The 17085-nt window shown below is 39.4% G+C and overlaps 1 protein-coding gene across 6 annotated transcripts in view; it reads left to right on the top strand.

The window, feature by feature from the left end:
• The window catches only part of SEC24D (SEC24 homolog D, COPII coat complex component), a 115565-nt gene that overhangs the window by 4419 nt on the left and 94061 nt on the right, over positions 1-17085 (top strand). For all 6 annotated transcript variants that reach the window (XM_054486504.1, XM_054486502.1, XM_054486505.2 and 3 more), the window contains exons 2-4: positions 539-697; positions 9532-9661; positions 16764-16912. In XM_054486504.1, coding sequence (XP_054342479.1) covers positions 580-697; positions 9532-9661; positions 16764-16912 — 397 coding nt within the window. In that variant the 5' untranslated portion in view covers positions 539-579. The remainder of the gene's footprint in view (positions 1-538; positions 698-9531; positions 9662-16763; positions 16913-17085) is intronic.

Genomic DNA, 17085 nt, shown 5'->3' with positions numbered 1-17085 from the left:
ATAAAATAAGCCCATTATCAACGTTATCTGTTGCTGTGTTTGTTGGACTATGATTTCTCTTTGTCCTAATGACTAGATTAAAATAATTAATTAGAGGAGCACTAAAAAGACATGTCGTAAAACATCTGATTGCAGGCTACTGGCAGTTATGATGGTCAGTCAATTGAATGGCATGGTGTGCTCTGTGCTGAAATGCGACCATGGAAACCAAAAGCACAAAATCATAGGAACACTATGAGAGACTATCTGTGAGATGCTTCAGGCTTCCATTTAAAAAGTGGGTGCGAGTTGTTATTCAGGTCTCATGCTTGAGAATTTGCCCAGGATTATTGAAGTGATTTACTGAGTTTCAGAGAGCTATGGTTAGATCCTTTTTAGGGGATAATGATATATTGTATAATACAAAGATTTCTCATGTACCTGATATCTGTACTTTTCCTCAAACCATCATAAACATGTAATAACAGTGTTTATATTTTTAATAGCTTTACGTAACTAAAACTCTCTTGGTAACATGTTTCTTGTTTCTCTGTTGCAGACTTCTTTTGTAGAATTATCCTATGGAATGATATTTTCGTAATGAGTCAACAAGGTTACGTGGCTACACCTCCATATTCTCAGCCTCAGCCTGGAATAGGCCTTTCTCCACCTCATTATGGGCACTATGGGGATCCGTCGCACACAGCATCTCCAACAGGTAAAGTGTGTTATTTTGACTTGTATGCGATTATTCAGTTCTCAGGCTCAGAGACAAGATGTTCTGAAAGAGGAGATTTGAAAGCATTGAATGATCATTATATAATGAAATGGCTTGAGATTACAGGATCATTTGAAAAAGGCTCTCATAGCAGAACTCTACATCACTAGTTTGGTTATTGCATGGAATACAAGTTTGGTTTTTAAATATAAACTAAAACAAACACTTCCTGTTTTATTTTTACTGTGAGTCTTGTTCTTGCTGTTAATTAGTGGTGTAAGGCTATTGTAAACATTGAATAAAAAAATGAATTAAATTTATAAATGAATTAAATTTACATATCCTTATCTAGGATTGGCCCTAGATAAATCTGTACATCAGTTATATGTGAGGATAATTCTTTGTACAATTCTTTGTACAAATGGACCATGTATAAATCAATGAGTAACTCTCAGGGCTCACTGGAACTAGCTTAGATATCTGGGATCCAGGCTGTGCTAGGTAGAATGTATATAGTGCAGAATCAGCAAAGGGTGAGGACTCCCTGTAGCGGGGCTTGATGTTAGCAGCCACACACAGTATGCTGCAGAAGATGCTCTGAGATTGTGAATTTCCTGTGGAAAGTCAGTCTTATGATTTATTCTTCCCGAGATTTTTAAAGATGTCCAGATGAAGCATCCCTCTTCTTGTTCAGGTCCATCCTCTCCAGAATGTTTATAATCTTGCCTTACTGGATCCTGTAGAAACCATTAACCCCTTCAGTTTCTATCTGGTGGTTCATTTCTCCTCAGCATTTATTTATAATGATAATTATAAATTATTCCTTTTTATGATGTATCGAAATCTGGCCCTAAAAGCTTTTCCTGTATTGTCTTATTTAATCCTCATACAATGCTATGAAGTAAGTTATTTTTGCAGCTAAGAAAACTGAATGTCTGGTGTCATGTGACTTGTCTAAGGTCACAGATAGCAAGTAGTAGCACCAGGATTCATACCCAGATCTCTCAAGAAGGCAAAAAACAAATTGCATACACACCTAAGTTTAACACTCTATATTATTCACCCTTCCCTCTTCACAGGCATCTTCTTGAGAAAGTACTCACTATGCTTGGTGACCTCCACCTTTACCTGTCCTTCCCTCCATGACTCAGCATAGTTTACACTCCACAGTTTGCCACCCCATCCACGCTGCCACTTCCCTCACCAGGACCATCAGTGTCCCATTTCTCAATGCAGTAGACATTGTGCTGTCTGTCCTCTTTTGTATTTGACACTGTTTACCACTCTCATTTTTACAAAACTCGTTTCTCCTTTGGTTTCAATGACACTATCCTTTTGCTGTTGTTTTTTGAGGTGGAGTCTTCCTTTGTCGACGAGGTTGGGGTGCAGTTTTGCGATCTCAGCTCACTGCAACGTCCGCCTCCTGGGTTCTAGTGATTCTCCTGCCTCAGCCTCCTGAGTAGCTGGGATTACAGGCGCCCGCCACCATGCCCGGGTAATTTTTGTATTTTTAGTAGAGATGGGGTTTCACCATGTTGGCCAGGTTGGTCTTGAACTCCTGACCTCAAGTGATCCACCTGCCTCCACCTCCCAAAGGGCTGGGATTATAGGTGTGAGCCATTGTGCCCGTTTTTTTTTGGTTGCTTTCTGGATATTTCTTTTGAAGGAATTCTTCTACATGACTCTTAAGTGTTGCTGTTTCTCCCTCCGTGTTCCATGTTCACCACTGTTCTCCCACTCTGTAGATTTTTCCCTAAGCTGGATCATTCACAGAAAGTGCTTGCCTCTCAGATCTATTTTGCCAGCCCAGATGCCTCTCCTAAGGTCTAGACCGGGGTATCCAGTCTTTTGGCTTTCCTGGGCCACACTGGGAGAAGAATTGTCATGGGCCACACATAAAATACACTAACAATAGCTGATGAGCTAAAAAAAAAAAAAATCAAAAAAACTCATAATGGTTTAAAGAAGTTTTCAAATTTGTGTTGGGCCACATTCAAAGCTGTCCTGGGCTGCGTGTGGGCCGTGGGTTGGAAAAGCTTGCCCTAGACCCATATTTCCAGTTGCCCACCTTTGTTGAGGCACATCACAGTCACCATGCCCAAAACAATTCCATATTCATCATGGAAGCCTATGTTTTCTGGCATTTCAAATCTCACTCATTAGCATTATTTATTTGGTGATCCATACCAGAAACTTTATTAAAAAAACAAAAAAACAAAACTTGGTGGGGTGTGGTGGCTCATGCCTGTAATCCTAGCACTTTGGGAGACCAAGACAAGTGGATCACTTGAGGCCCGGAGTTTGAGACCAGCCTGGCCAACATGGTGAATCTCGGTCTCTACTAAAAAAATAGAAAAAAAAAAAATTAGCTGGGCGTGGTGGCACATGCTTGTAATCTCAGCTATTTGGGAGGCTAAGGCATGAGAATCGCTTGAACCAGGGAGATGGAGGTTGCAGTGAGCCAAGATCACGCCACTGCACTCCAGCCTGGGGTACAGAGTGAGACTCTCTCAAACAAACAAGCAAAAAAACCTCTCCCTCCTTTTTATCTCCTCCAATGTAATTGGTCTCCCAAATCTTTTTGGAGTGATTGTAAACAGCTTTCCTACCTGCTTTCTCCTTTCCATTCTCCTGTCACTCTTTTTGTTCAATCCATCCATCTCTTACATGGATTACTAAAATGATCTTGTAACTATTAACCCTCTCTCCAATACTGCCTTTTTCCAAACCATCAACTCCTGAGCCAGAGGGATTTTTTTATACCATGCAAATCTAATTTGAATTCTCCTTTTGTATTCTAATACTTTTTCAGGCCTCTATACTGTTTGCCATACTGTGTTATAATAGATGTTCCTATAGTAGATGTTCCCGGAGCAGAGAAGGCACTCATGGCTGTTTAAAAAAAAAAAAAAAAATTTAATTGGCAAATAAAAAATTATATATACATATATATTATGTACAACATATTGTTTTGAAATATGTATACACTGTGGAATGGTTAAATTGAGCTAATTATAAATGTTTATTCAATGAAGTGAATGACAAACTGTAGCACTCATTAGCAAAACACTGGTATTTACCAGTATTTAATTAAATTAAATTAATTTATTTATTTGAGACAGGGTTTTGCACTGTTGCCTAGCTTCCAAGTAGCTGGTAGAGATGGGATCTCCCTTTGTTTCCCAGGCTGGTCTTGAACTCCTCAGCTCAAGTGATTCTCTCGCCTTGGCCTCGCAAAGTGCTGAGATTATAGGCGTTAGCCTCGGCACCTGGCCTTACCAGTGTTTTTAAAAGCTGTCTTTGTTGGATTAAATCCTTCATGCTTTAATTTAAACTGCTTTCTCCTTACTTAATGGATATTAAATATCAGGTGAATAACCAGGCTATTATACTCTCTGCAAATATATCTTTCTATGCATATTATGGTGTTTTGGTTTAATTATTTAAGACTTTCACTAAATTACTCCAGCTCTTATATCTCTGATTATATTCTGCTGAATAACCTTCGATACCTTAATCTTCAGTCTTCCTGTGTCTTCTTGTCTAGCCTTTTAGTGACCCTTTTATTGGTCTCCTGACAGACACAAGCAAACTTGTTGTGGTTCTCTGAAGTATCTATTCCACTGTAGATCTGGCCAGTGCTAACTCTTGCTTTGTGTTGCTCACATTATCATATCTCCATTTATGCTTATTCATTGTGTTTTTGTAAAGCTAGTGCTGTATACTAACACTTTTTTTTGTTTTGAGACGGAGTGTCGCTCTTATTACCCAGGCTGGAGTGCAAATGGCACGATCTCAGCTCACTGCAACCTCCGCCTCCCAGGTTCAAGCGATTTTCCTGCCTCAGCCTCCCAAGTAGCTGGGATTACAGGCATGTGCCACCACACCCGGCTAATTTTGTATTTTTAGTAGAGACGGGGTTTCTCTGTGTTGGTCAGGCTGGTCCCAAACTCCCGACCTCAGGTAATCCACCCGCCTCGGCCTCCCAAAGTGCTGGGATTATAGGCGTGAGCCACCGCGCCTGGCCCCTAACACTTTTTTTTTTTTAAAGAGACAAGGTCTTGCTCTGTTACTCAGGCTGGATTGCAGTGATGAAATTATAGCTCACTGCAGCCTTGAACTCCTGGGCTCAAATGATCCTCCTGCCTCAGCTTCCCAAGTGGCTATGATTATAGGTGTGCCCACCATGCCCAGCTAATTTTAAAATTTTTTGTAGAGATGGGGTCTCACTATGTTGCCCAGTTCTGTCTTGATCTCCTGGCCTCAAGCCATCCTCCTGCCTTGGCCTCCCAAAGTGCTGAAATTACAAACATGAGCCACTGCACCCAGCCACAAATTTAACAATTTATTTGACAAACAAAATAATTGTGGTAATATAACACTTAATAAAATAAGCCTAATCTCAGTCCTCATAGTATTTACTTAGCTAGTGAGAAATGCACTAAAAAAATTAACAATGACAATTTTGGGGGGAAGTACTATTGTAAAGGAAGTAGAGGGTGGTATGGAAGCACGTGTCAGGGGCACCTAAACAAGACTTAGGGTGGAAGGGCTCCTTCCCGGAGAGAATGCCCTGAAACATGAATGAGAATTGGCCAGGTCAGGAAGCAGTTTGCTGGGATTGGAAGGTGGTACTTTTCAGGACTTGCAAGACATTTGGCATGGCTGGGGAGTAGCATGGGAACGGTGAGAGATGCCACTGGCAGGGGAATGTGGGATCATTTTAAGGAATTTAGACTTTATTGTAAGGGCAGTAGAGTACCACTGAAGTGATTTAATCTGGGAAGGGTCACAATCCAATGTATATACATTTTAGAAAGCTACATAGCACATTACTAAGTGTGGAGAAGGAATTACAGCTGGGCATACTGCTCTCTGCAGCAGGGTTTTTCAACTTCAGCACTATTGACATTTGGGGCCAACTAGTTCTTTGTTGGGGGAGGGTAACAGAGTGCCATCCTGTGCATTGTGGTATATTTAGTAGCATCTTTGGTCTCTATCCACTGGATGCCAGCAGTACCTCCCCCAACCTTCTGGGAGTTGTGGCAACCAAAAATGTCCCAAACATTGCCAGATGTCCTATTTTAGGGGCAAAATCGCCCTTGCTTGAGGACACTGGTCTGGAGACTGAGAGTTAAGAAGTATTAATGTAAGGCCGGGCGCGGTGGCTCACACCTCTAATCCCAGCACTTTGGGAGGCTGAGATGGGCAGATCACGAGGTCAGGAGATCAAGACTATCCTGGCTAACATGGCGAAACGCCATCTCTACTAAAAATACAAATAAATTAGCTGGGCATAGTGGCAGGCGCCTGTGGTCCCAGCTACTCGGCAGGCTGAGGCAGGAGAATGGCGTGAACCTGGGAGGTGGAGCTTGCAGTGAGCCAAGATTGCACCATTGCACTCCAGCCTGGGCAACTGAGCGAGATTCTGTCTCAAAAAAAAAAAAAAAAAAAAAAGTATTAATATCCTGAAACTAGAACAGGGGCTGTGGGATGGTGATAGGGCTCCTAATAGTGAGCTTATATAGGTGCATCAAGCACGGTGCTTTAGGGACCATAGTCATTACACTTCTACCCATATAATAGGGAGTTTATCTTTGTTTATTTTAGATAAACATTTTTCCCCCCAACAAATGGCTTTTAATTTTGGTTTTAGTTTGTCAGGTCCAAGACCAAATTCAAGGCATGCTATTCTGTGATGTGGTTTGGTCAGTGTTCCTTTGCTGATAACAGTCCCCTTTAGTGGAAAGGGATTTGTTAAAGGGTATCAGGAAGCAAACAAAACATTAGAAAAAGGCAGAGAACCAGACTTGGGAGTATGTGGTCCATGAAGATGAACATTCCCATGCAGGACCATTCCACCAGAAGTCACCACCTTTCTCTCCCAGGAGAATCATCTCTGCCACCAGGCTGGCCAGAGTCTCCCAGAGGTGTGCTGCTTTGCTGAATTTAGAGCATATGGCAAAACAAATAGTAAGGCAGTCTAGGAATTTTCACTTTTCTACCTCAAGACCATATATTAATATTAATAGAAAAGCAAGTCAGAAAGGGATTGGAATTGTTGAGTTTACTGGTCTATGGTATCTGCCACTGTATGAGAGACCAACTTGTGATCTTAGATTTTTTTTGGTGGGGGGTGTCTAAGAACAGTTCATTCTCATTGCACGGTGTTCCTTTCCTGTTAAAATTCTCATACTGCTCTATAAAGAACCTGATTCTGTTTGTGTTTGAGTACTTTTGAAAATGCCAATAACATGGCTGGGGGAAGACTATGACTTTGCAGATATCAGTGATACTGACTTCCCTTTGCCCTGGGGGTGGAGTGCAAGTGACACATAGGACTTTGCAGTCTGACCCCAGCCAACCTGGACAGCTTCCACTCTGGCTACTTTCCCTCCCAGCTTCTCCACACCAAGCCTTTCCCCTGTCCTGATCGTGCCATCCTCTCTCATGTCTTTGCTCAAGCTTTGCTTTCTAACTGGAATCCCTTATCCTGTCTTCTATATGAAGAAAACTCCTGCTTGTCCTTCAAGATTCAGCTCAAGCAGTCCTCCTCCTTTGAACTCTTCTCAATTCCCCCAGGAGGAGTTAGGTAGTCTCTGCATATTGTGACAGTCATCACAAGACATTGTAATGATTTGTTTACATGGTTGTCTCTTCTCTCAAATGGCTCAAAGGCATCTTAAATGTATGTTGAATAATAATGAGAATGATTTGAGAATGCCACAGAATGATTTGAATCACTGCCATAGAGTTGATTCCCGAACAAAAGGGAGAGCACAGTAATATTGATGTATAAAGTTCTGCTTGCATATATCAGAGCTTTTTTTTTTAATTCTCTAGACATGTCTATAGGGGTTTTCATGAAAATTGCTGCTATCCTACTTATTTTTTTTAAAGGGGGAATAGTTTTGGAGAGCCGTGAGGCAAATTTAAAAAAAGAAAAAAAAGGAAAAAAAAAAGACCAAAAAAAAAAAAGAATATTTTTGACTTCTCGTAGTGCATGTAATTATTTAACTTGAAAATATATTAATGCTACTATTGTGAATTGCCTACTTTTGTCCAAAATAATGTTTTTAAAATGAAAATATAAATGTGCTTGTAATTATGGTACATATGCTTTGTTAGAATAAAAATGCTTAAGAAAGGAGAGCAGGGGCTATGGCCAGGGAAGATGAAACAGCTGTTTTAAAAACTGTCATATCCATTGGTTCATTTAATTCTCAGAACAATCCCTGGAGCTAGGGAATATTATTGCCATGACATGGGATTACAAGTTGAAGCTCTGAAAAATATAGTATCTTATCGGAGTCACAAATTCAAACTTGTCTGTGACTGCAAGTCTCATGTTTTTCTAACTTTGCTGGGTTTGGGGTTTAGAACTTTGTATTAAAATGTAGTGCTATAAGGATAATATTTATTGAAAATAGTGGTATATGAATTTGCTAAGTAAAACTATGTAGAATTAATATAAAAATGTCCTCAGTTTAAGGAGTCCTATTTTAAGAGAGGAAACCTTGTAAAAGTTTCAATATTATTCATGAAGACCGGCACTTCACTAGGTACCTGTCATTTTAGATTACGCAAACATCTGAAAGCATTCTCTCGAAAGCAATTATGATGACAATATAAGAAACTCTTCCTGGGTGACTACACATCATCAGTCAATTCCTTTCTATCTGAGGGAATAAACTTTCTGGAGGAATATAACAGAATAAAGGAAATGTTAATATGAAATACCATGACGAAGTCAAAAGGAGGAGTGCACAGCAGGCAGCTAGGTGGTCATTGATGACCTTGCCAGAGAGCAGGGTATGGTCAAAAGTAAATCGAATGAGCAAAAACAAGCAAGTGGAGACAGCAGATAGAAGAACTGAAGTTTTTCTCTTTTTTTCCTTTCTCTTTTGTTCTTTCTAGAAGCTAGAAGAGGTCTCAGGTAATCTAGCCTAAGCCTTTCATTTTACAGGAAGAAAACTGAGGTCCCTAAAGATAAGCTTCTTGCCCAGGGTCATACAACTAATAAGTAACCATTTGGGGCCTTGAACTACTCTAACCCAAGCCCAGTGATTTCTCTCCTCTACTGCAATTTCTCAAGAAGAAAAGAGAGAAATGTCTGAAGACAGTTCCAAAGAGAAATCTTTAAAGGTCTCTATTTGAGAAGAGCTGCTAATAAATGAAAACACAGACATTCCCAGAAGCATCCATGAATTGCATGTGGTCCCATATTTTGTCTGAGCAAGCATGATGAATCTGACTCTGAGTGAGCAGTCCCCCAGCTGTTTATCATCCAGCTATTTAGGATCTCGGAAAGATTTTTAAGCTCTGAAGGAAGTGCTCAGGATTTTTAGAAAGATAGACCCTACTCCCCATCTGCTTTTGTTGTGCTGTAATTGAAAGGCATTTCTAGTGTTCTTCCCCATGTCCTGTTTAGTTACAGTTAGAATACTTTACCATGACCCTTCCTGCTTTTTCCAGGTTTATTTTCTGATATCTAACTGCCATTTTTCATTGCGTGTTCTAGTATTCTTTGCGTGGTAATGTACTTTATCAAGGTGCCTCTGTCATATGCAAATTTATTTTTTTCTGTTTTAGTTTCTGTTTAGTGATAAAATGATTCCCTTCTTTTCTACTCTTTCATCATTATGATGGTCAAATACTTATGCCAGAGCCTGGTATTGACAGGTCTGTAGGTGATGGTTAAGCTTGAAAGAGATTTTGTTCTAATCCATTTGTTTCCCTCCTCCTCCACCTAGTTTTCATTTTTAACCTAATGACTTTGCCTCATCTCTCTTTGTACTTTAATACACTTCTAAATTCATGCCCCTCTCTTGCAGGTATGATGAAGCCAGCAGGGCCTTTGGGGGCCACTGCCACTGGGGGAATGTTGCCTCCGGGTCCTCCACCTCCAGGACCCCATCAGTTTGGTCAGAATGGAGCTCATGCCACTGGTCACCCTCCCCAAAGGTGAGCTAGGTAGATTCCAACCTTCGTTTGTATATTCTCCTAAAATGATTTCAGAAATACCTTCTAAGCTTGTATGTTTATTGGTTGAAAGTTTGACGTTTTGATAATGTTACACCCCTGAAAGGATCTGTTAGATAACTGCCCTAGGAAACAAAGCAATAAGTAAAGTTATGGCTGGGCATGATGGTTCACGGCTTTAATCCCAGCACTTTGAGAGGTCGAGTTGGGCAGATGGCTTGAGCCCAGGAGTTTGAGACCAGGCTAGGCAACATAGTGAGACCCCGTGTCTAGAAAAATAGAAAAAATTAGCCGGCCTGGCGGTGCACGTTTGTAGTCCTAGCTACTGGAGAGGCTGAGGTGGGAGGATCCTGTAAGTCCGGGAAGTCAAGGCTGCAGTGAGCTATGATTGTGCCATTGCACTCCAGCCTGGGCAACACAGTGAGACCCTGTCTCAAAAAAAAAAAAACAAGAAAAGTTATGAGGAAAAAGACAGTATTAGTAGGTATTTAAAAATGTATCAAAAATTACTTGTGTCAATACCATACATGTTAGTTTTGAGTTATATTCAGTTTATTTTAGAATTTTATATCAATTTTAATTCCTTTAGATGCCCATGGCCTTTATTCTTGAATAAAACTTTAAATCATTCTATTTTCTTGGATCCTTCACAGAACTGAGCTCGGTGCCAATGGGTGCTTAATAAATATTTTAAAATTAAATCAGATTGTCGCCAATGGGTCTGTGAGCTTGATGTGGAAGGCACACAGATGCCAGTGAGGGATTCTCAAAAGGCAGAGCTGTAGTAAAAACAACACAGGAAATAAATCTTGTGTTTGTGTTTATAATAAATTGAGGAAGGGAAAAGTTGGAAGCAGGCCTGGAGAAGCCAAGATGTATGAAATATTTAGAGCCTGCAGCCCACTAGGGACTGATCCCTAGGAAAGAAGCCAGCATCACACCTTCCCTGTTAGAAATCCCATTATTGTTTATCCGGTGAGGTGTAGCTGCTGAGAACCTGTGCCAAGCCAGTGCCAAGCTGCAGGCAGTGTTTGCTTTGGAGTTTCTTCAAGGATTACCCAGAGGCTTCATTTCTCAGGTTCCTTCCCAGGTAGCAAGGTTTGGGGGTGGGAAGGCGTGGGCAGTACCCCCTAGATATGACTTTAGACCCTCCTAATGGTGAAGCCTTTTAGTCATGGCCTTTCACGAAACCTATAGTCCTCCATAATAGGAAAACTGCCTCTGGGATTTTTTAAAGTCGTCAGGTTAATTCTCCTACAGGGCATTTGTGAGCTTGGCACTTGCTGGCTCTTGTTTGTCATGATAACATGACATTTGCCGGTTGAAATGGTAGCTATGGGATGCAGAGGGTAGGTCATTAAGTGTGATTGTGATTTAAGCTTGGAGCAAGAAGTCAAAGGGTCTTACTCGGGACCTGATCCTACTGCCCTGAGTCTCAAAAGAGTGATAGAAAGGCAAGAGATGAAAAGCAAAAAGACAGAGAACCAAAATGCCTCTTCTGGTTCAAGCAGTTTACTAACTGTAGACACTGGTGAAGTTCTTTGGCCATGCCTGTCCTCATTTTCACTAGTAAAATGAGAATATAGAATTCTCAGTCCGGAAGTAAAAGGGAGAAGATCTGGAAAAATTCATTGTTGCTGGGTGTGGTGGCTCACAGACTGACTTGTAAAATGAGAATATAGAATTCTCAGTCCAGAAGTAAAGGGGAGAAGACCTAGAAAAATTCATGGTTGCCAGGTGTGGTGGCTCACATCTGTAATCCCAACACTTGGGGAGGCTGACACGAGAGGATCACCTGAGCCCAGGAGTTCGAGACAGCCTGGGCAACATGATGAGACCCCACCTCTACAAAAAAAATAAAAAATTAGCCAAGCATGGTGGCATGCACCTGTGGTCCCAGCTACTTTGGAGGCTGAGGTGGGAGGATTGCTTGAGCCCAGAATGTCAAGGCTGCAGTGAGCTGTGTTCATGCTATTATATTCCAGCCTGGGAGACACGGAGACCCTGTCTCAAGGCAAAAAAAAAAAAAAAAAAAAAAAAAAATTATTGTTGTAAACTTCCAGGCATCTCAGATATTTTTTTTTAAAGAAAGAAATGCAAAGATTGAACAACTGGTTTCAAGTTTAGAAGAATGTTTTGGTCACTGGTATTAGCTTGGAATTGATTGATCTTTTTGGTTTATTGCCATTTATTTCACTTGATCAGGTTGCTTAGGAGTGAGTAAACCATGGACTTTACCATCAAGCAGGCCCTAACTTTGTGATTGTGAGCCCAGCACAGGGTCTGGCCCAGTGAAGAGCAGAGGACTCTAGAGTCAGGACATGTTTGCTAATCTTGGCCCAGACAATTACTAGCTAGATAAGTTACCTAACCTCTGTGTGCCTCGGTTTGCTCATGACGATTTTAACAATAATATGTGGTTGTGAAGATTTTAATGATTAATACATGCAGAGTACCTTACACAGTGCACTAGGCCCATGGACTCAACACCTTAGCATTTGTCAGTATAATTTCCATTGGATCTGAAAAGTCCACTGTTTATAGCTTGTCTGTCCTTAGAGCTCAATCTAGTTACTCGTGCCAGCTCAGGAATCTCTTGATAGCTTAAAGAATCTGCTTTTGTGGTGATTCTTAGGGAAGTACTGACAGATTTTACTCCCTCTCTTCTACTGTTCACTTGCTACAACTTGCATACTGGATTGAAGGTTAGAATTGGGGTTAAAAAGTGAAAAAGTCAGGGAAAAGTATAGTATTTCAGGCTGAGCCTTCCTGGTTACCATGCTGCCTTGCCCTCATGGGACATGGTTCTGTGAATGTAGCACAATGCAAGGGTAAAGTGCACTGTGATTGTGCAGGTGAATCATACCAGTCTGATGACAGAGGCTGTCAAAGAGCATAGATGGCATATGACTTTTCTTTGTGGATTCTAGCATTTTATCTGTGTCATTTGTACTTAGTATACCAAAGAAATATTTTAATTTTACTGTGTCTAAATTATCAAATAAAAACAAGATATAAATAAGTTACTATGTTGATTTGAATTTAACATGTAAAATTTTTATCTTTAAAATACTGCTATTTTAAATATAATGTTTTATAAAATTTAAAAATCATACCTAGTTATTTGTCTTTTTGATTTGACTGAGGAAGAATAAATGTCTTAAACTTGCAAGCAGTGCTAAAGTTATCTACATAGAGTTACTACTGAGTAGGATATTAAATAAAATCTGCAACCTAAGAATCAGTGTTTTTAATTATAAAATAAAAATTCAATCAATTTTAAGTGATGTATTCTGATGAAGAAACAGTGAATTTGAGGGAACAGTGGACCCATCTTCCCAAATTGAAGCTGATATGTGTGAATCTACTAAGAAACTGATTTCAGCAAAAGTTGAAGGAAGGAGCAATAAAAATAAGAGAAGTAGTTGTTTTTTCTTCAATTTTATTTAGTGTGGAGAACGATGCTAGGATTTGGTGGAACTTTCATTTTTTCTCTATGGGCTAGGTATTCAAAATTCTGATTTTGTTTAAATCAAATCTTGAAAAATTTGGCATCTGAATTCCACATACAAACTTCAGCATACATCTCATTTCTTGAGCAATTTATTGGAAACTTGAAAATGGGGAGTGTTTGAAGTTGAACAGGCCACAGAAAACTGAGTCAACTCTGCAGAGGATTAGGATTAAATTGAGGCTAAATTTTCATGTTTTATTAATCATCTGGCAGTAATTCTTTATTGAATTCTTTTTTATGGTGAATCTGCCCTTCTCTGACATTCAGTGAAATGTAAATTAAAATATATACTTGACATTCAATGAAACCATAAATTAAAATATATAATTGAATGTTTTTCAGTCCAGAGCCATGTTGAATAAAGGCAGTCAACATGAGAAACATTTATTTAACTCTGTATGGTTCTTAATTTTAACATTATATTTATAGCAAAAAAAAAAAAGGGATCGCTCCATTTCACTTGCTCTTTTTCAGAATTTGAAAGCTGAGAGCTACAGAGATTAAGTGGCTTACCTATAGTTACACACCAGGTTTCTACACTAGGGCAGGAGGACCTGGATTCCCACCTCAGCTTTGTACAACATGCTGTGTGACTTTGAATAAAGTAATGAAATTTAAAAATATTGGCTGGGTGCGGTGGCTCATGCCTGTAATCCCAGCACTTTGGGAGGCCAAGGCGGGCGGATCACGAGGTCAAGAGATTGAGACCATCCTGGCCAACATGGTGAAACCCTGTCTCTACTAAAAATACAAAAATTAGCTGGGCGTGGTGGTGCGTACCTGTAATCCCAGCTACTCGGGAGGCTGAGGTAGGAGAATCACTTGAACCCGGGAGGTGGAGGTTGCAGTGAGCCAAGATCTTGCCATTGCATTCCAGCCTGGGCGACAAGAGTGAAACTCCATCTCAAAAAAAAAAAAAAAAAAAAAAATTAAACTAATTTGTATGTTTAAGATGTTCTTTCATTTCTTCCCTCATTTATGTGAGGGGTTTTTTAGCCATTTAATACTATTCTATTTATTTTAAAATTGATAATAATTGCTTTTAAAAACCAAATCTATTTAAGACTTACCATATTTAAGTTGGTGAGAAAAAAATAATTTATTTGTGAATTTCTGAAACCTAACTCCTGGGGTATATGTTAGGCACTGAATCATAAGTAGGCATTTATGGGTTGAAAGTAATAACTGATGGTTATATAGTCTCTCATTCTCTACTTTAAATCCTTAACCTTTGTTAAGTTAAAAAAAATACTTGAAGCTGCTTGTGTTATAACTCCTGTTTGAAATATATTTTGTCCTACCTGTATTGTAAAAACAAAAAATGATTCACAGAATTGTATATTTAAAAGTATTAACATTTATGAAACACCTTTGAAAACGTTTTGGGGGCTTTTTTCTCCGTATAAATGCAACATCCCCAGTTTCTGCTTATCAAATCCAACGTCTGTAACCATACCTCATTGCATCCATGAATGTATTCTATAGTACATGTATATTCTGCCTGTGTGTATCTGCAAGCTTCGCCTCCCAGGTTCACGCCATTCTCCTGCCTCAGGCTCCCAAGTAGCTGGGACTACAGGTGCCTGCCACCACGCCCGGCTAATTTTTTGTATTTTTAGTAGAGACAGGGTTTCACCGTGTTAGCCAGGATGGTCTCGATCCCCTGACCTCGTGATCCACCCTCCTCGGCCTCCCAAAGTGCTGGGATTACAAGCATGAGCCACCACGCCCCGCCGACAAAGTTTTTTTAAAAGACGAAAAAGTATTATTTCTTAAAAAGAAGAAATGTTTTCATCTTAGGAAACAATGGATTTACAAAACAGACCTTTAATGTAATTCTTGAAATCATTTTTTAGTATCACAACATATTTTAAATGGGTCACGCAAGACTAGAATTATATTTTTTGTGCTTGTGTTTCACCAGTGTCATTAATTGATTAGAGATATAAAGAAAACTTTTACTGTGAAAAGTTAATGTTTGTATTTTCTATCTTTTATTCATTTTCTTCCAAAAAGTATTTAAGTCAAAGGGTGCTTAGCCTAACTGTGTTGGGCTTTTTGAAAAATTTGACAGGAGAGAAATTGGATAGTTTTGTTTAACAATATTTTTGGGTTACAATGTTATTCATTCCATTATTTCTAGCCAATTTTCTGCTATAGGATAGCTTGTACTTGTGCGTACAATGGAAAGAATGGAAAGAGCATTTTCTTTTTTTTTTTCTTGCAACATGTATTTTATTAGGCAGCCTTTTCTGTATCATTACAGAAGAGTCCTAAATTATAAAGTCAATTTCGGCTACCGATAAAACATAGACTCTGCAGAAATAAGCTGTTCAGAGGTATGAGCGGAAAAGAGCATTTTCATCACTCACCTATTTATCTCAAAGTGTGAGATATTATTCTGCAAATATGCTTAATGTCATGCACTCAGAGTAATGGTTGGAAGGTTAATTTTCTGTTTTGTTTATAATAATTATTCAATTTAAACATATAGAGAAAAATGACAAGATAAAATTAGTGTGATGCTTTGAAAAGTGCACTCACTGAAGACCTGGAAAAACGCTGGTCCTAGTGTTGTCACAAATAAATTGTGGGACTTCAGGCAAGCACTGGCTTCCCTCAGGCTCTGCTCCTAACCTCTCAATGGCAGTAGGGGGCAGAAGGCAAGACATGGGCCGTGGGGAAATAGTTTCCAGTTTTGAGATAGAGACATTGAAATCAGAGTATACCATTTGGGAAAACTTAATTTAAAATTTAAAATTCATAAGAATTTATAATGTGACTCTCAGGCAGGCTTTAATCGCATTTGGCAGATTAACCGTGCTAGGTACATTGTCCAGATAGTGGCCATTGTTTAATGCAGAACAAGACAAAATAAACGTCTAATAAGTTCAAGCTAAATCAAAGGTAAAGCATGATGTAATTTTTAGATTTTTTTTTTTTCTCTTTGGGACAGGGTCTGGCTCTGTTGCCCAGGCTAGAGTGCAGTGGCACAGTCTCAGCTCACTGTAGCCTTGACCTCCTGGGCTCAAGTGATCCTCTTACTTCAACCGCCCAAGTAGCATCACCACTCCTGGCTAATTTTTTATTTTATTTTGTTTTATTTTTTGTAGAGACAGGGTCTCACTATGTTGCCCAGGGTGGTCTTGAATTCCTGGGCTCAAGTTGTCCTCCCACCTCAGCCTCCCAAAGTGCTAGGATTATAGGCATGAGCCGCTGCTCCTGGCTGTATTGTTTTCTTGATTTTCATTCTATTGATGATTAACTTTAGTATAGATAAGGCTCTGGTTGGCTCAGTTTCCCAAATTGATTTCCAGAACTGGTTTTATGCTCACATTAGGATTTTTTTTTCTGTCTTGGCATGTTCAGCATGTGAGCATAAATATAAGATGATGCTACATGATCATATTGAGTTCATGTCGAGCTTAATTAAAGATTTAGTATATAATATCAGTCATTTTCCTAGGCCTACTAGACAGGCTTATTTAATTTTACAAGCTATTGACATTATTGTACGCCATTTGCTTGAGACGCTGTGATATTGTTTAACATCCTGTTTTCCTCTCTCAGATTTCCAGGCCCTCCACCTGTCAACAATGTGGCATCCTCATATGCACCATACCAACCCTCTGCACAATCTTCTTATCCAGGTCCTATATCCACTTCATCTGTCACCCAGCTGGGCAGCCAGCTCAGTGCTATGCAAATCAACAGCTATGGTAATAGTTTTATTATTAGTGTTTATTGACTGCCTTGTGTCCTGGTTATTTTTAATGAGAGAGGTTTTCTTCATTTTTAAAATAGATGTAACTAGGGCATACTGTGTTGAAGTAGTATTTGGACATTTTTAATAATAAAGCATCTATCTTATGTATGGCTATAGTTAATTGTT

The sequence above is a fragment of the Pongo pygmaeus genome, chromosome 3 (assembly GCF_028885625.2).
Source record: "Pongo pygmaeus isolate AG05252 chromosome 3, NHGRI_mPonPyg2-v2.0_pri, whole genome shotgun sequence".
Classification (NCBI taxonomy): domain Eukaryota; kingdom Metazoa; phylum Chordata; class Mammalia; order Primates; family Hominidae; genus Pongo; species Pongo pygmaeus.
The sequence above is the reverse complement of the archived record's forward strand: the minus strand, read 5'-3'. Positions and strand labels throughout refer to the sequence as shown.